General features: G+C 34.9%; 1 protein-coding gene across 1 annotated transcript in view; it reads left to right on the top strand.

The window, feature by feature from the left end:
* The window catches only part of LOC102217012 (transmembrane protein 132C-like), a 224800-nt gene that overhangs the window by 114022 nt on the left and 83896 nt on the right, over positions 1 to 26882 (top strand). The window contains exon 4 of the mRNA XM_005801012.3: positions 9007 to 9147. Within this exon, the coding sequence (XP_005801069.3) occupies positions 9007 to 9147 (141 nt within the window). The remainder of the gene's footprint in view (positions 1 to 9006; positions 9148 to 26882) is intronic.

Raw genomic sequence — 26882 nt, 5'->3', positions numbered from 1 at the left:
GAGCTACAATGTTCATGTGATTAGGTCATACTCTGTTTCAATAAAAGGTAGTTGAGGACTGAGAGCCGGCGAAGTTGATCCCAGACAGTGTTCGACTGCGGTTCTCCGTGTCTGTCTTCTCTTCCCTCTTCTGCAGAAAAGTAACTTATGTTCTTGGTTGATTCCTTGCAGGTTGGGAGCCAAAATACACACACACACGTTTTTTTGGTTTGCCTAAGAAAATTTCTATGGAACTAACTTTGTGGTGAAATTTTTTATCCATGCTTTACTCCACTTTATAAATAATTTTAGCCATAATGTTTTAGCTGATGTCTTAAGACTTTGCTTTAACGTTTCCTCATAATATTCTTTCCTCATGATTTCATCTGTTTTGTGAAGTACACCAGTCCTTCTTCCTGCAAAATATGAAACATGGTAATCACAATAGGGATTAGAGAAAAATCTGTAGTGTGGGCTATAAAGTGAGGAAATAGTAAATTTTCTTACAGTATACAATTAGATAAAACAAATCCTAGTTTTGTTTTTGAAGATGTAATTCAGTACCTGAGGCATATAAAATGTATTTACTACATTTTAGCATTTAACAACTGCATTGTAAGTCATACTTTGACACTCTATTAAAAAGCAGCCACAGATCTCCTAAGAAGTAAAGAAGACATTACATAAGATGTTTCAATCTTTCTTTTTCATTTGGCATTTTAACAATTAGCTTGTATCTCTGTCTTCCAGATGCTGCACTGCTGCTATATATCAGATTAATTACCAGGTTCCTGTGAAAGCCAATAGGTGCTAACTATGTGAGAGCAAAAACATTCTGTTTGTTGAGATTAACAATGTAAAGGCTGTCTTTATGGATTGACATTTATCCAGTGAAGATTAAAGATTGTGATTAATATGCAACAATTTGCAAACCTTCTCTCGTGTCCTAGTAGAGTTTAGTTTGGTGTTTCCAAGGGTTAAAGTTTTTAAAGAAGAGATGCATTGAGAGAGTCTGATCTTGAATTGTTTGTGTTTTTTTGTAAACATTCATCTTAATTTTAAAACAAAAGTTGACAAACAAAGGCGCTTTACAAGACAATGAGTACCAATTTATGTACAATCATTTAGAAGCCAATTTGGTCCTAACTCATTCAAAACTAATTCAGTTTTGATCATATGCGGATACAGATATGGTTCAATTTGATCCCAACTATACTAAATTGCAACAAAAGGCATTTTCTCATATGGTTGACTCAATGCAACCGACTAGGCTTCTGCAGATAATTTTTCACCGAATTTGATCTGAGCAGAAAAGTGGTGACAGTAAAAATGAAACACAATGCTTTGACAGACGGAGAGCTCCAGCAGAAACAGGGTCAGTATGAGTGACCATGAGCTGTGACCAGCTGAAGGGTTGAGAGGACAAAAATCAGACACAGGAAAAACACAGAAACACTGGGTCAAAAGTGCTCAAAGATACAGAGAACACAGTTTAAGTGGGAAAATATATCGGAGAAATATTAACTGGACTTCTCATGTAACATTTTTAAACTTTAAATTATTTATAAGGCAGAAATTTGCCCTTTAAAGGGTTTCTGTAATGGAGCTTGAGACTCAAATGAGAACCTCTCCCTAATTATCCAAACTAATAATGTTTTGTTTTCACTATGCAAAGATCACAAGTACTCTATGTAACCTCATTTAAAAAAAATTAACCTTCTCTTTTAAGTTGTGTTTTCAAAAAAAAAAAAGAAACCATACAATTAAAGTCTTTCCAGTGATGCTGTGTGTTAAGTCTCTTCCATTTTTTTTTTTTCCTATTTTGTTGACCTTTTAGATTTTCAGGGAAATGGTCTTCAACAACAGATCAGCTTTTTTATTGTTTTTTTTCTTTTCAAACTTCTCAAAAACGATGCAAGGTAACTAATGACATTTGTTATTCTTTTTCAAACCTAATCAAGAAGTACAATTTAAGTTTAGTCTTTTTTTTCTCTGATATATTTATTTGAAGAGGAATGTTTGGAAATAGGCAGAAATAATTTCAAACTCAAGCAGAAAGTGAATTGAAAAAAGGAAACGATAAAGTTTAAAAGGCAAAGGAAAAAGGAAGGAGTCCAAATCAAAGTAAAACAAAATGTTATAACATTTGAATGGCATGTAATACAAGGACAATGACGCCTAAATTACCTTGTGATGTTCTAGATACAAAAATCTGTTTCTTTTTGGTCTGTATGCATAAACTAGGAGAAAATATTTTAACACAAATGAATTTTAAGTCCTTACTAGTGTTTTAAATGCAAACCCAATTTGATTTAACAAATTTTATGTAACAGTATTCAGAAATGCAAAATTATGCTTGATTTACCCGCATAATTTTTCAAAAGATTTGTTAAACATAACATAAAAAACACTTTTTCCAGCTTTTGTATTGTCTTGACAGCTTGTCACATGAAAAAGTAACCCCGAGACTTACACTGTCCTGATCACAACAACAGATTGTTTTCCTTCTGTCTTTCAAAAACCAGGAAAAGCTGAAAACAAGATTTAATGATTTGACAGTTGACTCATTTAAATGCCACTCGTGTTGAGTGAAGGTAGCTTCTGCTGGGTGTGCTGAGAACTAAGCTGCTGTTTTGTTGAATTTGATCAGTCTGCTTTTGTCTTGCCTTTTCAGTTACTCTAGCCTCAGCCATCACTTTAAGTTAGGAATTGTCATCAATTGTGGTAATCTAATTATTGGGCATTCTTGACATCTTTTTAATAAGTGAAATAATGAACATGTTTTATGCGGAATCATATTTCTTGTTTTCATTCAGTTATATTTAGATGTTGCCACCTCTGAGCTTTTATCACATTTCATCACCTTAAATTATATATAGTATTTTCTGAGCCAGCAGAAATTTCTGAAAATGTTTGTTCTGCAGTTTGTCACTGAAAAGAGAGACTTCAAGGTTGCTAAACTATTGAGAAAGCTGTATGAACATATTACAATGTACTTATGTATTTTCAGAAAAAAATGTTTGTGTTCAGTTAAAGTGAGAAATGTAGAACATTATGCAAATATTGAAGCTATATAGACAATATTGACGTTAATCCTTCAGGTAAGAAATGGTAGAACATCTTTACTGGTTTATGTCACTAGCTGTGACAGAAACAAGAAAAGAGAACTAAGGCAAAATAAGTTGTGTGTAAAGATTACAAAACTTCATGAATGGAAAAATTTTTTCATTTTATCTTTTTGTTATGCTTTAAATCGTTATAGTTTGATTTACCTGTTCATGTCATTGAATGGTTGAACAGATAAACCCAACTAGAATGAGGGCTGAATAATGGTAAATCTGTTTAAACCCTTTTAGCAGCAAAGGTTAATTTTTAAATAACTCAACATTATAAGTGGTTTGATCATTTATAATTTTCTTTTTCTGCTCTTACTTGTTATGAATCCAAGGTCTTAGTCATTTGCAGAGAAGGCCATATGAAAAAAAGAATTGTTATTCATAAAGTGCTAATAAAGTGTTAGTCTGTGCTGAACTTGGAGTTTGGACCAATTAATAATCAGTCATAATGTGTAAACAGAAAGATTTAGACCAAGGCAAATTAAAGAATAGAGGAAAGGAATATGAAAAAGAAAATTCAGACCGAGATAAACTGAAAATAGAAATTTTACTTCTAAAGAAGTATAGTATACATCTGTTATCTAAATTATTCTGTTGTTGGCATATTAATTTATAGAGATAGACATGTATAATAATGTAGAACAATTAATTTCGCTGATAGTTTTTACATTATTGTGGATAGTGCATTAGTATGTTTACGTCATGTTAAATCCACATTAAAACTAGAAGGTAGAAATATCCCCACAAAATGAATTTAGTACATAACATTATTGGTTTCAATCTTGCGTTCAGTGATTAGAAAAATTAACGGACAGAGCTTTAACCATGCTGTTTTACCTGTAAATGTGTTTACCAACTTGTGAAATGATTCAAATGACTTGATTTTCTTACTAAGCCTTTTCAGTTTTTCTTGCAGAGTCTCTCTGTCAGTTTTTAGCCTCTTAAAGCCCAAAGGCTTTAAACAGAGTTTTAAGGCAATAAGGATTTATGGTTTGATGAGAGATTTACTCGAGTATTTGAGTTTGCCACGCAGTAGGATTTTTTATTTTATTTTAGTTTATTGTGAAGTCAAGGGATTCTTATAATATAGAGCATATGGATAAAGTAAGAGGAGTATTTACCATGAACCTCTGATTATCAGTCTAGTGCTGAAGGTTGTCTATTAAAAAAGTAACTGGCACAAAAACAAGATGTCAGCTTTTTATTCTAAAGGGTTCAAAGTCTGGGAGACAAACAAGGCAAAGCGGCAGACAAAACACAAGTTTCAGGTCATACTACCTGATAGAAACTGAATTATCACTGAATTTATTTATTCATGCTCATGTATGTGATTTATAAGTTCAAATCATCTTCGGATTCCTGATTATGTGTTTCCCAAGAACAAATATGTGTGTGGGTGAATACTTAAGCTCTTTCTTTAGTTTCTATAATTGTAATTTTTTTTCTGGACTATTTTATTAGACTAGAATTTGTATTTGAAGTGCATTTCAAGGACAGAATTGGGAGGAATAATTTGATATGAACAACTTTCTATTTTAGCCTAACCTTTTTTTTTTCCTGTCCTTGCTCAAATTATTTGGTTTCCTGTCAGTTTAAATACTGATATCAACATCCACATTCAACTTGTCTCTGTAGGCCCATTTTTTTCTCATGTTATTGAGTTGGAAACATTTTTACCAAACAATTTGATCTGAAAAATGGACTTTGGACCACTAAGGCACAATCCAGTTGTTGTTGTTATTTTTTTATTTTTATTTTTTTCCATTGTCTCCAGATCAGAAGTGGCTTGATTCAAGAAAAGAAAAAAGAATATTTATTACAAAATCCATAAGTATCAACTGCATTGTAGAATTAGCATGACTCTATAAGAACAACAACAAAAAAAAAACAATAAAAAGTGGAAACAGATATGGTGACTTATCTTCTTTCAAATCCTATTTTTTCAAATGTAAAACTAACATTGAAGTGTCCATAACAAGGTACAGCTCTGAAATAAAGACAATTGTTTTGTTGTCTGAGTTGCTACTCATTGACCAGCACAGAAAAAACTGACTATCTGATCAGAGCAGAATGTGAGCCTTCTTAATGTTCTCTGTTGCAAAACAAATGTTTTCCTTCTTATGTTGATTTTGTGACTGAGAATGAAACCACTGATGCCTGTAAATATGAGCTGCTAGGAGCTGTTAATTTGCCACAGTGTGTTAGGAATCTATCATACAGTTCCCAGACAGAGGAGCATTGCTGTCAGGAAAAATGCAACAGAGGCTGATAAATACAGAGGGAGGTGAACAAGGCACAGTGAGAGGGAGAGAAAGAGAGAACAGGGAGAAGTTAACTTGTCTTCCTGTATTACCAAAAAACTGATCGAGTAAAAAACACTCAGACACTTGTCAGGCTCTCTTGCTGTACACAGATCTGACAGAGGCAGCTTAGGGATTCAGTCCTGTCCATCATTTGGTCTGCTGAATGACACACACTAAAGGATATACTGTACTGTTCAAACCTGGCTCAAAGACTGCAGGACAGTCGTGTTACTCTTTATGCTTTTCACTTTTTCACCTAAATTTACAAATGTATCTGTGCTACTTTCTAGTTTCACATATTCTACTCATTTTAACAAGTGTTTAATCCATTTGTTAACTGTTAAAAAGGGATAACGCTGCATTGTTATCTGCAAACTCTGACTGGATTTTCTCCTGTTGTACACCTAATATCTGAGATATTTCTTCAATAGAGTTCAGAGATCCGAATATGAAAATGGCAATGTAATTATTTGGATTATGCAAACTATGATTCTGTTCTGATGGAATCTGAATTAATTTTAAGACTTTTTAGACATTTTGCAATGTTTTCTGTCAGAATGCAGTTTGAACTGCCAGTCTTGCTCATTTTTTGTTCTGTTTAATGGATTTGGAGATGGGGGTTAAATAACACGATGTGGTTTAGTAGGTTGATCAAAATGGGACACATCCTGAATGACTATATTCAGTTAGTTCCTGTTACGTTTTTAACTACTACAGCACTTATTTTTCCTGTACCTGTTTCAATGACTGGATTTTCTACTGTATTTTGTTTTATATACATATAAATAATGTATATGATTTATATTGCTTTCAGTGCATCTTCCATTTAAAGAAAATTGCTTTGCATACACATTTTTATTCACATTGTACTGATGTTATACTTTGATGTAAATTTTTCTTAAACTCTATGTTGGATAGGGAGGACAGAAACATGAACAAAAGACAGAGAACTGAAAAGAGAGAGGGATGAATATTAAAGGCTGGGGAGGTAAAATGAGAGAGAATTCGGGAGACAGAGATGTACGTCTTGGAACAATCCCAAAGACGTTTGTGGAACTTCTCGAGCTGTTAAACTATAAAAAAGCTCTTGAATACTTAAATGACTCTTTTGAGGTTTTCAACTGTGCTGGTACAATGAAAAAAACAAAAATGTTTTTTTGTTCCTCCTCTTCTTTTTTAATCAGTTTTTACCAAAGCAAAAGTCTTAAAAAAACAAACATATTTTTGAACCATCTAACTTTTCATCTTATTTCAAGATAAATCCATAGAACTTTGTATTCCTTCACACATCGTTCTAGTATGTCAAAAAAGCATTCTGATTATAATCAACTTACATACACACTCAAAAGTACACGCCTAGAAACCTTTTCTGACACATGTACAACATCTATTCCTTTTAATAGATGGCAAGATGAATAACATTATGTTCTTTCAGGGTTTCTACACATTTTTTTTATTATAAACTCCGTATCTTTCCAGACTTAATCTTTTTTTATAACAATTTGAGTTTTTATAACATTTTGAAGTAAAACTACTAATTTTAAAACCATCTTCAGTAGCATTTGGATCTTATAAACCACATTAAAACACAATATTAAAATCAACTTCCCATTGGTGAATCATATGATAGACTATTTCACAGCTTTTGTGCCATTTGGACAAACTTGGACCAGCTCTATTTCTGCGTTTACTCTGATTTGACAAAAAAAAAAGAATGGACTCCTCTACGGACTTAATCAATTCTTTTACAATTCTGTTAGTGAATGTTTGTAGGATTGCTCCATCCAGAAAAGCCTGGATTACACATACAATTAACCTGTGATATTACTTGTTTCATGCAGCATAACATTAAACAAGTAGTATTTCAGAAGGTGAAGGTCTGGTAAAAGTGGTAAATTTAAGAAAAGAATTAAGTTTTTTCTTGCCAAAGCTGCAGATATTACCCAGAACCAAGTTTTTTAAGTTGGAATGGTAATAGACTTTTTAATGACCACACATAAAGTCATTAGCAATAACAATTGCTTTCCTAAAATCATGCAATTATTGGTGGTAGTATTTTGAAACCGGTCTAAAGAGTAGCTAATTTACTGCTTATTTTGATATTTTAGACCTAGATCAGGGCAGTTCAACCTGAATTTAAAACTGTCCTTAAATAAACATGAAACCTTTTCACAACCATAATCCCATCAAGGTGTGATTTGGCATTTTAAAAAAGTATGGTTACCATAAGTATGAACATTGTGCACAGTGTGAACATTACTGCATTTGTTTTGCATTTTCCATACAAATCCAAACTTGGAAAATTTTAAAGGTAAATTCTAAACTTTTTCAGTTATGTGTTTTGCCCATTTGAAAAAACAAAACTTTATTCTTCATTATGTTAGCAATGATATTGTTTTGTATTTCTGCTAATGAGAAAAACAGAGAGTCTGTGTCTGTGTCTTTCGGGAGACAGGGATGTCTCCCGAAAGAGCACAGTTGGAAATTGTGTTAGTAAACTGAGGGAGGGTCTTGTCAATGTGGCAAATAGAGCAAAACACACCAGGACAGATTAGAAAGGAAGAAAGAAAGAAAGAAAGCAAGCAAATTGAGATATGAACAACAAGATACTCCAAGACTGAAGGGTCCAGGCAGGGCAAATGCAGGACTTAAGGGAAACATATGGGTAAGGAAAAGAAGTAAGTCACAGAGGAAAGGATGAAAGACTGAAGAGACACTTGAAGAGAAGGAGGAGAAGAAGAAGTCGAAGAAAAGAATAGATGAAAGAAGAGACCTGGTAAGGAAAATAAAGTAGTGAGTTTAGCAAGGGAATCATGTGGAAGGAGGACAACTGGAACAGAAGGAGGGCAGGATACAGAAGAGAAAAGGTTTGAGAAGAAAATCATGGAGATTAAAGTAAACCTGCTTAACAAGGAGGTTTCAAAAGAAAGTGGTAAATAAGGAGAATGAGTTTGGAAGAAAATGAGATTAAAAAGAGGGAGATGATGTAATTGAGAAAAAGAAGAATGGGAAATAAAGTAAGAAGAGGGGTAATAATTAAAGATATGAAAAGGGATGAATAAAACAATGTAAATGTAGATTAACATGGGAACACTTTTAAAAAGTCCTGATAATATTTGATAAGAGTAGCTACACACCAAAAACAAAAAAAAAACAAAAAACATATTAACCCTAATAAGTAGAGATAAGCTAATCTCTAGTTCAGTGTATTCTGTTCATTCTGTTCAGGCATTATTCTGGTAAAAAAATAAATATTTACTTTCATAAGGCATCTCCTGTCACTCCATTGCCTTTTTCCTGTCACACCTTTTTCTTTTCCCACCAAAGAGCTCCGTGGGAGGCAGATTCATGTTGTGAGAATCAATTTTAAAAGACGTCTTATACCAAGAAAGTCTGGCACATATTGGAGATCAAAGAAAATCAGAGCGAAAAGCAGGGCGAGGAAACTCCAAGCAAAGCAGATTGAATTTTTAACCAATCCCCGCTTTAAACTGTCACAGTAATACCGCGGTTCCTTTGTTTATAATGTGCTTATGTGAACTTTAGATTAACCTTGCTTTCCATTTATTCTCCTGTTCTGTTTCTTTTCCTTGTCTTTCTCTCTGTAGGGTGAGGTTCCAGCCAGGCATCAACTTCCTCGCTGTGAAACCCAGCAACCTCGTCGCGTGGGAGATCAAACAGGAAATGGCACCGGGAAGCAGTTCGTTGGCAGTGGATTGTCAAAGAAAGGCCTCCTCCACAGCTGAGAGGTAGAACTGAAGCTCACGTAACGATTCTTTTTTCCCCAACAGCTTCTTGTCAAGCAGCTCCTCCTGTGTCTATTGCTTCGAAAAGCATTTGTGGGTGCAGAGAATACATAAAAAGGGCATTTGAATATTCCACTTGGGGGCCATGAGAATCATACGGGCCAGCATAAAATAATATCATGTCTCAGTTGTTTTATGGGTTTGGTTTATTTAAATAAACATTGTTTGAAACTGAAGAAAAAGAGGGAATGATAAAGTGCGCAGGGTGCAAAATCAAACAGGACTTTAGAGTCAATGACAAAACGGAGCCTGGGTTTGAGTTTCAAAGGAGTTATGAGTGATCTTTATTTTAACCATTGCAACTGGCATTTCCTCGTATTTATATAATTGAGCCATTGCACTCAGTTACACTTTAACAATATGAAAAAAAGATGCAAAAAATCTAAATACTACAACCAATTGATGCTTCAAAGTTTGTACCTGGTTGAGAAATAAATGGTTTTGTTGAAGCTTCAAAGTGTTTTTGAAACTACCAAATGCATATTTTAAATAAATTACAAGCTGTGAAACAGTTAGAGACAGCAAGGAAAGCATCTTGTTCTGAAATAACTTGGGTAAATTAAATGTTTTGATGGTGTAGATGGTGCTCAATTGGTTTAGATCCTCCTGTTAAAGTTGTGTATCTGTTTTATGTTTTAACATAATGCTTTATGTAAATCACACTTTTTATACCTTTAAAATTATAGTGTTCTTTAATTCAGGCTAAGTTATGCTGGGCAGTCACAGCTCTGTCAGTGTGCTTGATGATTCATTCACTTCTGTTTGCAGAATGCTTGACTTGATGTTGTTACCTCACCTGCTTTTTTAGTAATTTGACTAATAATTAGTCAAATAATTAACTGGAAGCTAACCCCTAACCAAAGGATAGAAAAAAATAATTTATATATACCAGCAGTTGACTCCACCTAATAGAGATGAACACTATGAGCTCAGTTCAAATTAGAAGTGCATCAAAAGTGGCAGACATACTTCAAAACATGACAATAGTTGATACTTGATTAATTTCCACACATTTAAACTTCACACATTTCGCACATTTTTACACATTACGCAGGAAAATAAACATTGTCTCTCTTAAACAGAGTAAACTTATGGCACATTTTATTTTAGTAGCTTCTAATTTACTTCACCTGAAGTTTTTGCTGGTAGTTTTAGTTGTACGTCAGAAAAGTTATATTAAAATAAATGTACTTTTTCTTCAATATTTTTAGTGCTTTTCCTACTAATATTGAATAATAAAACAAACAGTCTTTACAATATGAAATTATCCTGTTTTTGTATCTAGTTGTTATGTGGTGTTATAAGAGTTTATTTCTTTCTTCATCCTGGTCATCATTTTTCTTTTCTTTCAGTGCATTTGTCCTATCAATGCAATGAAACAGACATGTCCTTCATGTCTTTTTCATTGCCATCTTTTCTGTTTTGTCGGTTTCTTTTATTCATTTGTTTAAACCAATGGGGATAATGACTTTCCTCTCCATGAAGCAGTCGTTGCTAGACTCCAGCTCAATTACCAGTATTTAGCTAGCCGTTAGCCATGTCTGTCCTTCAGTGATGGACAGCACCAGCAGCAACGAGTGATCTAAAAGAGGCAGAGGTGGGGAAAAAAACAGAGCAACTTTAAGCAGGCCTGTATATTAATCAGATAAAAACATTATGAGCACTGATAGGTGAAGTAACACTGATTATCTCGTCATGATATATAGGCAGCCAGTGAAGATTTTGAGTTCAAGTTAATGCTAGATGCAAAAAAGAAAAAAGATCAAGCATAAATAAATGAGTCATTTTGGAAAGGAAGTAGGATTGTTTAAGGAAAGCCTTTCACTGTAAGTTGTATAACTAAGCATGTGACAAATAAATTACTTGTGTCATGAATTGAAGTCTTGAAGGTAAGGAGTGCAAGGTTGGTCAATGTGGTTTGATCCAGGAAAATAACTGCTGTAGCTCAAATTGCTGAAAAGGTTATTGCTGGTTCTGATTAAAAAGTCTGACTACACAGTGAATCCAAGTGTGTTGTGTATGCAGCTAGTTAACTCAGGCTGTCATGGTATCCTGACTCCTGTCCAAAGGAATGTACTATAGGCTATAGATTTGGAACTGGTTAACAGAACAACAGAAGGTGATCTGTTCTGATGAAAAATGTTTTATTTCTGCACCACGTGGATTGCAGGGTGCATGTGCAATAATTTTCTGGGGAACTCAGGCATGCACCATGCCCTGTCATTCATGTGAATAGTAAGGTGAGATGTACCACCTACCCAAGCACTGTCACAGATGATGTACATCCATAAATAGAAGCAGTAATCCCTGGTGGCTGTGGCCTCTTTCAGAAGGACAATGCGCTCCCCCACAGGGCAAAAATAGGTCAAGAATGATTTGAGGAGTATAACAATGAGTTTGAATCCAATGAGTTGCCCTGATCTCAATCTAATCACAATCTTTAGGATGTGCTTGACAAACAACTCTACAGGATGCTGCTAAGATCTTGGTGCTAGGTACAATAAGACCTTCAGAAGTGTTTTAGAGTCAGTATCTGTAGAGTCAGCTGTTTTTGCAAAAAAGTAGGGCTCAACATACATCAACAATATACAAATAATGTTATATCCGATCAGTATATTGTGCAATGGTGGTCTATGGATTTAAATGCAGTCCAGGTTATGACACAGGTATGTATAAATAAGATATTTTTATTTAGAACAAATGAAAAATCCTGCACATGTCAGTGAATCCAGATTATAACCAGGATGAAAGCAGAGGGAAACATTAACTTGACAAGATCAGAAAAAAAACCTATTCACACCAAAACAATCTTGTATAAAAACATCTTCAAAAAATAAAGAGTCTGGAACTGTAATGTTTGCATTTTCAAAAATCTATAAAACATGTCAAAAAACATGAAGTTGTATTCATTTAAGTCCAGAGACGAGGTGCAAATTGCCTTCTTCAAAGCAACACAAAGTATCACCTAAGAAGTCAGGTTTGAATTCAGCAAATCTAAATACATTCAGTTTTTTATACTACCCTGTGCCTATAAGCATGGGTTTTATATAAACATTCACAGTGTACATGCATGATGGGGCACCACTTTCAAAGAATTAACTGTCACACATCAAAAAAATAAAGTCTGCAAGAAGAAATGAAGCAAACATTGTCAACTCTAGACCATTTTTAACCTCAGTAAAGGATTGTGCAGAATATGCAAGCAGCGTCTCATGCATGACGGGGAGAATCACAGCCTTTAGATCAGTGAATGTGTGGGAGTGTTTGTTGAGCTTATCTGGATTAATCTCTAATTAGATGTTTTTCATTGAGATAATATATTGTGAGTGAGCCTCATAATAAATGAAAAGGGTACTGTTGATTAGTATGCATCACAATTAATAGTGTGAGCTAAATTGGTGTACGTTTTGTTATTCCCAGATTTAATATGAGCTTATGCAACAGTTGTTTTGTTCTTTAAAGCACAAAATTTGTGATTAATGGTCCAACAATTAGAACAGGAGTATAAGCTTGCTGTGTATGGAATTGTTATGATTGTATGCATGTAGTCCCTTGGGACATTTATCTGCAATGGTATTTGAGAATAAAATAATATTTTATTTTATTATTTATTATTTGTATATTGTACAAGGCCCTGGTGCTCTCACACTAATCTTTTGAACTTCTCAAATAGAAATTGTCAAAATGCCAATGGAAAGATGCAAAAAGGTGTTCGGTTTTGTAAGGATTTGACTGGTGTGACGCCTTCAGTGACTTTCTTCAATGATTTTTTGGGAAGAGAATACATTTTCAACATGACATTTTTTATTGTAAATAAAAACAGATTGATATATTTTTTTCAAAACTGACAACTGATACATTAAGAAATGTTTAAATGTATTTAAACATTTTGTCTGAGAGTGAATGCTAACCTTTCTAGCATGTTCCTTAAAGTTACAGTTGAGCTACATGTTAGCAAGCAGGTTTTGTTTTTGTTTCACAAGCTAAGGCTGGTATATGATTTGTGGCTTCTGACAGAGCTGTTGTGCTTTTAGGTTTTCCTCCTGCAAGTGATATTAACAGCTTTACATGAATTCACCCTGTGGATCAGTGGCATGCATAGACATCTTGAGAGGCAGCTGCTCAAGTAGGGAAAAAAGGGCACCTTGTGCAGCACATGAATTCACCAGCTGCTTTAGTAAAGATTTAGTGTGAAATTTATTACAAGCACATCTTGAACATCATGTATAGACAGTATACCTATTTCAAATCAAAAGCCATACTGTCTGATGTAGATGTTTAATAATGTTCCAAAAGCACATTTAATGTTTAATAATGTGTCAAACTCATTTTTACACCCCTGCTGTAGACTTGGGTATCACTCTACAGCAGAATATTCCTCAGTATGTAAATAGTACTCAGTGAATATTTGAGTATTCGATTGACAAAGAAATAAGTCTGAAATATTATGTGGGTACTATCACTGTTTTTAAAAGACTGAAAATCCCCCAGATGAAGCTTTTCTGTTTGATACATTCTCAGTGTTAAAAGAATAGGAAAACAAAGCTTTGAATGAAATATTAAATAATATTATTTTCTCTTTTGAAATAAATATCCTACAGAAAATAGTCAACAAATTATATTTTTGGATCATGGTTTTATTCTTGGTGGAGGATAGAGGTGTTGTGTTTAGGAACATCTCCGTCTTTGTCAGGTTATTTGTGCTTACTGGATGTAGTTCATGTTGCAGATCTGCTTTTGTTTTTATGAAGTGCGTCTTTCTTACGCTATGTAAAAGTAGATATGCCTAAAAACACTTTTGCGGTTAGGGTAATGTCTGTATAACTCTATAGTTATGTTGTAACTTCATTTAATTTCTAAATCCATACTCTCAACTAAATAAATTTCTGAACTCATCAGTTCTGTCCTGAGTGGATGCAATGAGGACATGTAGGACTACACATGAAGCCTCTAAAAGTATATTTGTGTCAATAAAAAGGTAAAAACCTCAATAGAAACAGATATTAATGTGCACCATACAACTTCCAAATGTATTCTAATTTACTCTAAGGTTTGTCTCATGTTTTACTTTCTCAGAAGTACGTTAATCCATTTTGGAAAGCAAACGGTAGCTACCGTTAAAAATTTAAGTAAAATATATTTTTATGGTAAATATACTGTAGTTTAAACAGATATATACAAATATCACTAGTGAATGTTTGTAACGACATAATTAAGGCTCAAGAAGCTCGTCTGCGTAATTACACCTTTAAGATGTACTACAATGACCATTTTAGCAGTGTGTGGGTTCCAACACCATGATCTGTCATACAGCATCCAAAATGACTAGAACCGGCTCTGCATTTACACTATAAATAATTATACTATTGTGCTATGCTGTTAACACCCCACCTAATAAAGCCTCCTTTCCCATTAGCATTTGCAAATAAAGAAAAACATATATTAAAATGTATGTCTAATCAATTTTACTTTACAATACCATAGTTTCATAGAGTTTGCTGTCTTTTTGTCCCATCAGTCTTTGTGTTTTCCAATCTCTCTTTTTTCTTCATTATTATAGCGTTATCCTTGGGGACCTTTCTGAGTTATTGATGTCAATAGTCATTTTTCTTTTTCTCTGGAGTAATGTCTAATTTGTAAAATATGTCATGTTTTTTTTTCCTGCTCTGTTTTGTTAATATTGGCAAAAAGTAGAGCATGCTTAGGGTGACCTTAATTTTGAATGGCGGGTTAAATAGGGAAAATATGCCATGGTTTATGATTATGCTCTTAGAATGGGAGCAAAGCTCTATTTCATGATAATGATAAGATCTATAGATTAACACTGTTAATGGTCTCTGTTCAATGTTAAAACTGGGGTAATGCACTGTCCACACTCCACACATGGATTGCTATTTATCTGCCTGTGTGTGTGTGTGTGTGTGTGTGTGGGTGTGTGTGTGTGTGTGGGTGTGTGTGTGTGTGTGTGTGTGTGTGTGTGTGTGTGTGTGTGTGTGTGTGTGTGTGTGTGTGTGTGCGGGTGTGTGTGTGTGTGTGTGTATGGGGGCTTGAAGTTTTTCATCATCAAGAGCTATTTGCTTCCAGAGGCAGCCTCAGGGAAAAAGTTCCATTTAATGATTATACAGTATTTCCTGCAGCAGCTGAATCATCTTTGAACATATTAGACGACTCACTCAGTTGAATTAAATAAACAAATTATTTCAGGAAGCAATTCCCAGACTATCGTATGCAATATCTGACATTATATGAAAATTAAAATGGATTTGTTTTGTAGGCAAACTCATAAGATATGCAGTAATTTCTAGGAAATCGGTAAAAGCACTGTTGCATGTAAAATGAGCTGGCTGCTGGTAGTTAATAGCTGAAGACTGTTGCATTTAACTTTCTTTACCAACAGTGTTGTAAGTTCCAAAGCCTAAATGAACACATTCCACTTTTGCTTTCTGTGCAAAAAACAAAAAAAAACAAAACACACACACACACACAATGGGGCCATTTTTATCTTTGTTTTCCCCTCATCTGGCCTGCATTGTGATGACTCTGTTTTTATTAAGCTTACAATTTTAAGGTACAATCTTCCAGCAAACATTAGTTTTTTTTATTAAAAATAAAAATAAATTTGTTAAAATATACCAAGCAGTTTGGTCAGGCCCTTAGTTTAGCTAGCACAGACTGAATAGAAACAAATTCAAGTTTACAGTTCATGAGTGTCTCCTTTTGCTCATTAAGGTAATAAATGTAGAAGTTCTGCTGCAAGCTGTTAAATGTTTAGAGGTCAAATTAAGTCAATTAACATAATAATCAGAATTTAGCTGCCTTTTCTCTCACCCACCATTTTTCTTTGTTCCTTGTTTGTGCTTTCTTGTTTTTGTGTGTTAATGCAGCCAAATTTCTGACACAGGTGCTTTCATTCACTTTTAAGCATGTTTTTTTTTAATCCATTCATTTATTTTCTTCACTAGTGAAAACTTTAATCTGAGTCTTGAAGGACAGAACCCTAATTTAGAGCTGACACAGAGATAAAAGCAGCCCTTTGTCTACAGGAAGCTTAGTGTTTAACCTTAACGCTTACCTTTATTTTCTACCCTAAATTAGTCTTTCAAAACCTTTGAGACAAACTTTTTATTTGTCCATAGCCTCTACTTCAGTTCAAAACAAAACAGTCACTATTACATAAATTGATACAGTAATTATTTTCTCCACAAATTAGTAGTTTTCTGTTTTATTTGTCAAATAAAAAATCCCATGTGGCCCACGTTAAGCAGTATCAAATACCTGGAGGACTCTGCATGCTTTGATGTAACCAGTAGGCAGCAATTGCTTTCAGGGTAAAACCTGTTTGTTTCATTTTGTTATTCAAATTTTACAACCATGTCTATTCAGTGTGTTTTAATCTTTTTCCTCACTTGATGTTTATCTTGTGGCATATTTTAATATGAGTTCTATTAAAACTAGTTGTGTGGTGCTGATTGCTTTTTGGACTCCACCTTCTCATCTCTGTGGTGCAGCTTTTATTTCTCATCCTCAGATTCTCGGCAGTCTCAGTGTGACCACCATAAATAAGAGTGGACAATGTAGTGACTGTAATACTGTGGGCAGTAAATGGAGCCTGATCATTTACAATCAAAATAAGTAAATGCACAGTTTTTCTGAGTAATGGAAATATTGAGTCAATCTATAAAAAGATAAACTCAGCTTGATATGTATCAGATTTGTTATGTAACTGAGCAGTCTTGAAAAAGTGTTTTTTTGTTGTTGTTGTTGTTGTTGTTTTTTGCAAAAAGATGAAAAGGATCACAGAGTCTAAAAATAAATCTGTGTAGATCATCCCTCCCTAAGTGCTAACTTACGTTTTAACCAGACATCTATTCACAACTCGCCTTGTCTTTCACTAAGAACAGAAAACGTTGCTACATAAATAATCCACAATTTTTCAGGGCTTTTTAATGCACATTTATTTAGAGAAAGTCATGTTGACTGAAGCTTCATTGTGCCCTTTGTGGCATCCATCCTCTGAAAATCCCACAAGACCTACTGCCACAACATCCTGTTAGACATGTATCCTAGTAATATTAATATACATATATGTGTATTGATTAAAATTATCATGAGTCCAACAGACATTTTACTGTGCCTATTATGTTATGTGATACTTTAGTTTTGACGCATACATACATGCAGACCATTTCAAAACAGCAATCATATATCTAGAGCCTCATATACACAGACACGTGGCTGGATGATTACATTTTCTTAACCGACTGAAATCCACACAGGCGAGGAACAGAAGCAGGGCACGAGGTTAGGTGTGATGCTTTCTCTCATTTGTAAAGACAAAATAACTCAACAGTGAGCTTTTGTTTGAATGCCAGCAGTCTGAACCCGCAGCTACACTTAGACAACAAAGAGAGGGCCAAGAAGTCTGCAGTCCTACTTGGCACACATTGGAATTAAAACCGCAAAAAACGGCTGTTGAAGAGGGATCAAGAGTTGTCTGCCAACAACTGAATGAGAAGAATATAAGACATAAAGTGATAGAGGTTGTCAGGAAAAAAATAAACATTCCTGGAAACATACTCTGCAAATTACAGTTTGACTCTGGAGGGGGAAATGGTTGTAAGCATTTTTTGTTTCTATTCTCTTAAGTGTAGTATGTGTCCATGTAACCCAATCAATAGCTCACTTTTTAGTTACAACTTATATGAACAGCTTTCTGAAGCAATGTCTGACCCTGTTTTCAGGTAAATTTTGTTTTTGACCTGAAACGTTTGGTTGCTATCATGAGTTAACTGAATTAAGAAAATCAGCTGGATCCAGTGTGTTTACAGGATTGACCTTGTGTATGTACTAGCAACCAGCATTACTACAAAGAATCCAGGTCAATGCAAACACTGGGCTTATGATTTCTGATTGAACATAACAATTTTGAGTTATATCGAGTCATATCTACATCTACATTTCCATATTCAAATACAGACATATCAAAAAAGTTGTTCACGTCCCTCTTCCAAGTTCATCTTAATAGGAATGTTCAAAGTATATGTGCATTGAGTATTATACTGTTTTATGCATCTGGACTTCATTTTTTCAGATTTAGGGAGTTTAGCATGTTTCACTTGCACATCTTTATAGGGCAACACTTCTTCATAATGCATACAACTGGACTTATAATTATGTTTTCTATCCCAAATTGTGACTGGAGTGGATCATATTGGAAAGCAAACTTCTTAGCGGTAATTTTTTTCCTTTTCAATCTGATGTCTTGAGAGAAACTTAAATTTCCCAGTCTGTATGATACCGTGTCTTTGTACCGTGTCTTTCCATTTGTCTTCTGGAAATAAAAACCAAAGAGAAAAATCCACAATAGCAACTATTTAGCAATTACATTTTGCTACAATTTTGCCCTTCAAAACTGTTGACTTCCAGTATTTTACAGCAGAATCATGTGTTCTATTCTTGAACAACCCCACCACTGAGTTTAAATTTGTTCCTGAAAGCCATGAACACACACAAGCATGTACACACACAGAGTCTGTGGGGGTTCCTTTAACACGGGAGCAGAGAAAATGACCACCCCAGAGGTAATAGTCTGTCTTTATCACCCTCTCTCCCTTCCTTTTTCCTCTCTTCTCTTGATTGCAGAATACAAAATAGAGGGCAAAGAGTGCACACACACACAAATATGCTCAAACAACATGTGTTTTTGCTTGCTTTGTGGTGCATCGAAGCATTACTGATGGCTTTTTCCCCCTTCTTTTTTGTATTTGCAATTCTTTTTTCCCTGATGTGCAATTTTTCTATCGCCTCTGGCCTCTGTGTCCTTATAGATTGCTCAAAGATTGACTTCTGTGGATTTTTTAGAACTTAATTTCTATTTCAGGTTTTTTATTTATGGTTAGTTTGCTAAAGTTTGGCAGCAAGGTACCATGTTTGACGGGTTATTGCAGTTTGTTCCGAAATAAGAGGTTTCAAAGGACAGATTTATGATGTGTGTTTTTTTTTAGTTGAGTTCATATTTATCAATCAATCAATCAAATTTTATTTGTATAGCATATTTCAGCAGCAAGGCATTTCAAAGTGCTTTACATCATATCAAACACAGAAACAGAATGCAACATAGAATCAACAATCAAAACACAACATTAAGTCAAGTTCCATCAATAAATTTGTAATTGATTATGTTTCAAATACAATTCCAAACAGGTGGGTTTTTAGTCGAGTTTGCATCCATAAAATATTTACCTGTTACACTCCTACTGTGTTATATGGAACAAAATACCTGTTGGTATTTTTATTCCCACTCACTCTCACAATCACACAGTTTAAAACGATGTAGACAGCATTTTAATGGGCTTCTGGCACGAGGCTCCTACACCTCTTTCATGGAATTTCGAACAGGGACTCCGTCGTCCCTCACGGATTTTTGTGCAATTCTATGGTACCTATTAGTGTCTAGAATTTACAGGGTTTGTGTTACGCGCAGTGATCCTCAGTCACTCGCCGTTTTTCTTCCTTCAGAATACAAGGACATTACATACGTCAAAACTAATTAATAAAGGATTTGAAAGAATGCAACTGAGATATTTGTAAAATTGGATGTGGGCAAGGAAAATTGAGGCAAACAAGGCAGAATAAATCATGATGAAGGGAGAGAGCGCATGGCAGAAGAAGGATGGTGGGTGGAAAAAAAAGAGATTTAAAGTTGTCATGCCAGTTAAAACTTGATATTTAAAGAAATTAATACCAAATTATATTTTGGCTGATTTTACTAAAAATGTTGCACATGTTAATTATAAAATGTATACAGTAAAACATTTGCTGTAATAAAAGAAATAATCATAATCTTATTTTTTAAAAATTAAGCACATCAAAGGCTGTTTTTTTAAGACTGTCATAGCATTTTGCTGCACAGCATCATTTTGTTCCGTTAAAATACAAGACGTGTGTTTTTGTATTGTTCCAGTAATAAGAAAACTTTGAAACTTTTCAGGAGTGCAATGAGGAACTAGCAGGCAAGGGGAAGTAAAGTGGAACACAAAACGCTCTGCTTTTTATTCTTGAGTTTTTAACCTATACCTCCCACGAGGATTTAAAAATGTCAATGGCGTGTTGGAAGCCGTTGACACAAGGAATGTTTACAGTTTAAACAAAAACATATCCCATTTAACAATGCGGCTCTCGATAAAAGCATTAAGTGTTAATAGTTAAAAGTACTGAAACTTGAATGTAGGCTTAAGAATATAGTTTATGACCATTATATAGCTATCAATCTTGATAACACAAGTTTAATTGAAGATACTTTAACAAAAGAAAATTTAGGTTAAAGTTCTGAATCTGAATGTTCAGGCTTAAGTCTGTACATCTTGATTGGCTCAAATCTCCAAAAGTCCCAGACTTGGACGCTTATATTTGAAGATATTTTTCTGCAATACCCCATCATGTTAATAATATATATACAATGGCATAAATTAGAACTCAAATCAGGTTAGAAAAGCTCATTGTCACACCTGAGATGCAGTTGTTTTAATGACCACTAGATGCTGCATACTATTCAAACATAAATATTTATACACTAACAACTTAAAGGACTGTTTAACTAATTTATGTCTATTAGCATTTTTTGTACATTTGTAAAATTAATCTTTGCAAACTACACCTGAGTTCATTAGACAATGTAAGTTTATCTTATTTATCGCGGCATGAAACTGAATTCATGTGGCATGTATTTTCTTGTTCAGCTCAAACACTTGACTACCTTTGTGATTTTCAGGTAGCATTTTGCTATTTCTTGAGCATCATTGTATAATGACCTGGGCTGGCTAATTAGACTATGCAGATATAGATGGGGCTTAAGTGTACAGCAGTTCCTAGCATCATTCTGTCACTCAGTAAAATGACCCTTACCACCTCAATGCATTCAGTCATCAGGCCAGAATAATCTGCATAGACACATGCATTCTGACATAGATTCTCTAAGTATATGGAAAACTGAGATCAGCTTGCCTGCTATGCAAATCAGCATGAAAAGAATGATTCTTTTTAGATGTACTAATCTGGCCATACAAACACACACATATTCTATTTTTCTGAATGTTTTTGTAGGCCAAGCTTTAAATAACCTTCAATCCTATTGGCTTATTCCCCTTGCTCTACTACTCAGTCCTACTCCCACTCCCCCTCCTTTCTGTCTCCCCCTTTTTTCGGCTCCTCACCCTCAATGCCCCTGATAAACCCCCTCGGGAGCCTGCGTAGCAGGATGTGTGGCTAATTAAGGCGACCTACGTGGACCCAGCATGTTCAAATTTCTGTCCTAAGAGATGTTCAGTGTCATAGAGCGAACGGCAGTGCCGATGCTAACACTAACTCCCAGTCCCTTGTGTAGCGGGACCGTGTTTGTGTGTTGAAGATGAAGTGTCAAACGTTGGAGGTGTCCCAGTCCCTTTATTTCTTTTCAGTTCTTCAGATTTTTTCTTTGTTTGCGTTCCTACTCCCATTCCTTCCATTAGTTAGCCCCTCAAGTCATTTCTTTCCCCTGGTTGCATCTCATAAAATTCCGCCCGTTATTTTTCACTCTCCACCAGCTCTCTCTCAACTTTTCTCTTCTTTTTTCAGTCCTGTTCAGTCTTCTTGCCCTACTGCTTTCACCTCTCCCTCTCCTTAGGTGACAGTAACTCCAGGGTCCCACTGCTGCTGTTCTTTTCATCATCTAAATAAAAAAAATGAAAAAACTCAGCTTGTGTCCTTGACTTGAGAGCTCTTGAGCATACACAACTGAATGAATGACACAAACAGACTAAGGGGACCAAGAGCCTCAGTCTCCCAGGAGGAGACTAAAAGGATCTGCTGAAAGAGGAAGAGGAAAGACAGAAGATGAAAAGTTGTTCTACGTTGCTTGAATGTAGGACAGAAGATCGCTGCGATGGGCGGGGAAGAGAGAGTGGTGTTCGGAAAGGGTGTAAAAAAGTTGTATAAGGAGTTTTGTGTTCTTGTTCTTGGCCTGGTCAAATAGTTACAGAGAAAAAAGAGAAGCAAGAATCTCAAACTTTATTTTAAATGAAAAATCAGATTTTTAGATTAGGTGAGTGATCTGAAAAACCACTAAAGAGCAAATTCCTTTTCTAAAATTTGCTTACAACTGTCAAGCAAAGGAAATGGGAAAAGCTGTATGTTTGTGACCTTGAGCCACTTTGATTTTTGACATTTTAACATAAACTTGAATAACTTATTTACTTTTCATGCCTCAACAAATAAAGATGCATGATTTTAACACTATTATTAAAAATGACAAACCTTAAATCAGCACTCTTTAATGTGTCTAGGTCTTTCCTTCAAGGCTTATAGTTTAGCTTTAGTTGAATGAGCCTTAAAAGTAAGAGCGGCACAGCATGAACACTGAGTTCAAATCCTGTTTCACATCTCTTTCCTTGGGTTTTAACTTTTGTCTTTCTGGAACTAGATGGTAAATATTGCATTGATAATGTTAAATCAGGTATGTGAAACATGTCTTTTCAGTAATGTTTAAATATTTCACAAATTGTAGGGTCAAAATATATGGAATTTTTAATTATTCTGTATGTCGGTACTAAACAGTGCCCCCTTGCTGGAATGTTTGGGGGGGAAATTGGTTGTAGTACAAAGTAATGCAAGTAAAATGAAAAAAAAAGAGAGCTCAACAATGAGCTGAAACAAAAGTGACAAAATCAATTTTCCATCAATTTTTGTCTGGGCTCTGGAGAAATCCTTCCTCGTCAGCTATGGAAAAGGGAGGCTGAGCGCAACAGAAGAGTGTAAAAAGAATGAAAGGAAAGATGATCAGCTGTGTATGTGTTCCTGGGTTGTCCTTTGCTGGCTAGGAAGGAAGGAAAGGCTAAGAAAGATAGAGGGAGGAGAAAATGAGGATTGGCGAAGAAATGAGCTGGTTGATGAGAGAGTACTCTTTGCTTTGAGGCTCCTGTGAGCACGTGTTGTCTTAACATTCAGACTGAGAAAGAAAAGGAGGCGTAGAGAATGAACCACAAAGGTTAAGAGATGGTGGATCCTGGCTTTCTTTTGGAGCTGCAAGGAGTGAAAATGAGATAGAACCAGCTTCAAGGTTGCATCTTAAAACCCATTTAAATAATGCTGCCAGGAGAAGACGTGTCAATCAAACTGGTTTATGGCATCTGTCCCATGGGTTTTATGTTGATAACATCTCATGTTTCCGGTTACTTGCTTGTTCTTCCAAGGCTTTGATGACCCAGTTTTTTTGTTGTTCTTTTTTGTTTTGTTTTTGTTAAACCTTCTTCAACTGCTGCCCAATAACATATCAATGTTTGTTTGTGCATTTTCCAAAGAGCCTTTTCTACTTTGGACAGTTAGATTCAAAAAGACAGTTTTCTGGAACTTTTTTTGTCCAATGAACTCTAGCTATATGATAGGCTTTTCTTGTGAGACACTGACATTCATCATTCATATGTATTAAGCATTATATTTTTATTAATTAAGAAATACCCTCCAGATTTAAAATCTTAGTAGTGAGTGTACTGGCCAAGATTGCAAATGTAGTCTTTGCCATTAAATGCTTCATAGACCTAAACAATACACAATGTCATGCAAAATATTTACTTAATTTCTTAAAAATAAATACATGAAAAAACTGGGAAGGTGCATTTCAGACTTTATATATACATCCACTACTTTATTCATTAAGTTTAAGAATATGCACACTTATGCATACTTCCTGGTTCCATGTCCTATATTTTATACATCTTGTGATCTGTAAAACTGCAGTTACTTGTAGATCCAAAACATTTTCCAAAACCAGATGGTCTCAACCAGAACAGCAAATGTATTCAAAGTGAAATAGACATTGCAGGCAAATGCCAGGATTCTTTGTTGAGATAATGTGAAGAAGTGTTCATTTTTGAATATGCCACTAAACTGGAGACTTAAACTTCATTCAGTTTACAGTATATTTGAGGATGTTAGCAGATCCTTGTCACAAAAGTACCAGAAAAATTGTGAAGACTGGTTTGGTTTTTGACATCCAGAGAACCAGCATAGAACCACGTGATTGTATCACTAAGACTTTCTCTTTTAGTTAAATATCATCTCATCCCCTTGTTGTATTCTGCGTTTCTGTGCACAAATATTTTGCTCTTGTTTTGCACCAGCGCTCTTGTTTTTTCCTTTGTCATGGAGTCATTTGTGACGGTGAAAACAGCAGGAAATACTGCAAAATAAAAATCTCTCCCCGGGTTAGGATTTGGAAAACTTCTTAAGGTAAATAGAAAAATTAATAACAGATAAAGTTAGGAAATGTTTTGGGGTTTTTTCCCAAAAAATAAAAATTATATTTAACTTCATGGATTGGGTGAATACAAATTGGGAGATGCTTCTTATGTCATTTTTTGTACATGATAAAAATAATGTTCCCAAAATGGGTTGGGTATCATCTTAAGGTCCTGAAAAAGACAGAGTGAATTCCTGAGATAATCTCTGAACATCAACAGGACTGATGGCAGATTATTGTCACAGCTGTTTAAACAGAGAGCAAGATAATTGATAGTGGAAAGACATAATATGCTTGTCAAGAAAGATTAAAATGTGTTTTCTGTATAGCTTCAAGAAAACGGTGTCAGTTTGCAGATCACATTAAATCATCTGTTCCAAATCAGAGAAAAAAAAAATAATGTTTTACGTTTAGGTTAGCTTTGCTTCTTGATGTGATCATGAAAAACTTCCTGTCAACCCTAACTTTGGTTCCTTTTGTCAATGAAGAATTTATACGTTTCATTGCTGACAACAGCAGCTGTTCTCCATCTGATGGTGTTTACTGAGTGACTCCAGTCTTCTATCGTTCTCTCAGTTTTGAACCTTTTCTCATTTTCCTGCTCTGATCTTTTGAGTCCACAGTTTCTGCTGCACCTTTCTGTTTATACACAGCCCACCCTACCTCCCCTTTTCTCTCATTATCTGTTTCCATCTCCATTTCGGTTTCTTAACAAGCTGCTTCCTGTCTGTCTGGCACAGCTGTTGATTACCTAATTACCTTGCTTCTCACACATAAACTTCATACAACACACACACACAAACTTTTTTTCCCCCCACATTCATATACATACAAAAGGGAAATGCTTCTGAGGATTTAGCTATTGATTCAAGTCAATATTAAAGATTTTACACATGGAAAGAAAAACAAATTGATTGTTGTGCATGTGAATCATCAGTTTTATTTATCTGTGGGGGGATGTGTGCATATGCCCTAGTTTTTACTCAGCCCAGCTTTTCAGTGCAAGAAACTGCATATGGTAAGAGGACATCATTATTGTCATTGCAAGTTGTTGAGTTAGGTGTCAAAGCCCTTTTTTATTAAATAAAAAAAACATTCAATCCTAGATAAACTTTTCAATAACTGTAATAACTAAGAGATATTAAGACAGAACTAAAAATGGCAGTGATTAGTATAGAGTTGCAAAAATTACAGCAAATTTATTTTAATTGAGCATAATACTAAGAATGGCTGTTCCCACAATCCATTAGCTATTCAAGTACCATGGACTCAGACTATATGTAGTAGTAAAAATGGTCGTTTAATGGAGCATAAAAATGTTAGAGAAGGTAAGAAAGCACATTGATGAAATTAAAATATCAAATATTTCTTTTCCACCAGCAGCTGGAACACCTACTCATATCTGGGTTCTGTGAACCAGAAGCACACAAGCACTAACCATTCATATATCGTTATATCATCACTTCACAACTTTATCACATGTTGCATATGTTTCTAATATTGCCTTACTTTAGCATATTGTAAGTAACCCCCTGACAAATGATAAATTTTTTAATTGCTTTGGTATCTGAAAAATTTTATCGTGTATGTGGTGAATGTAATACAATTCTGGTATAAAAAATAAAATAAAAAAAACGTTTATCTTTGAAACAACACAGATTGCCTGGAGATATGTCCCTAATGTACCCTAACTCTAACCCGAGACCATTAAACCTTGACCAGGATGGATGGTTAGATGTATACCTCTAAAATCAGCACAAGCACATGTTCTGGCCTGTCAAAATTCACCAAATGGGCCTGATTTGTTTTGTTTTTTGGAGGTTTTTTTAATTGAAGAAAAAGTTGGTCTTAGATTTTCTATTAAACAGGAAACGTCTAGAGCTTTCATTGAATTCTGTCTAATTATATGCTGTAAGGTAGTTAAAATCAAATCCATTTCCATCCCTTTGTGTTACCATTTTCCACTCATTTTCTCACGACCTTTTCAATCTCTTGTGCCTATCCTCTGCATAATTAAATTTAAAATTGTATTAGGGGGTACAGAAGTGTTTACTGCCAGAGAAAAAAAAACAACACATTATAGATGCAATGTTCACCTTCTAAATGAAATGACAGCCCTGTCTCATTTCACCCTTTTACACCCTCGCCCTCTTACACCATTGACTTCTGAACCTCTTTTGCTCAATTATTGCCACTTCATTTTAGCATCGGTGGAAACCTCTCTTCTTTCCTCCCGGTCTATATTGCTTTGCTCTCTCTGTAATTAACGATCCTGATTATGTGTGCCAGGATAGCCATTAGCTTGGCTTATGCAAAGACTCATGCCCCCCTTTCTATTACAAAGGGGGGCATTCACTTTAATGCAAAAACATGCCCACAGACCCACTAACTTTATCGCACTCTCTCT

This window comes from Xiphophorus maculatus, chromosome 12 (genome assembly GCF_002775205.1).
Source record: "Xiphophorus maculatus strain JP 163 A chromosome 12, X_maculatus-5.0-male, whole genome shotgun sequence".
NCBI lineage: Eukaryota > Metazoa > Chordata > Actinopteri > Cyprinodontiformes > Poeciliidae > Xiphophorus > Xiphophorus maculatus.
This window is presented reverse-complemented; position numbering and strand designations above follow the sequence as displayed.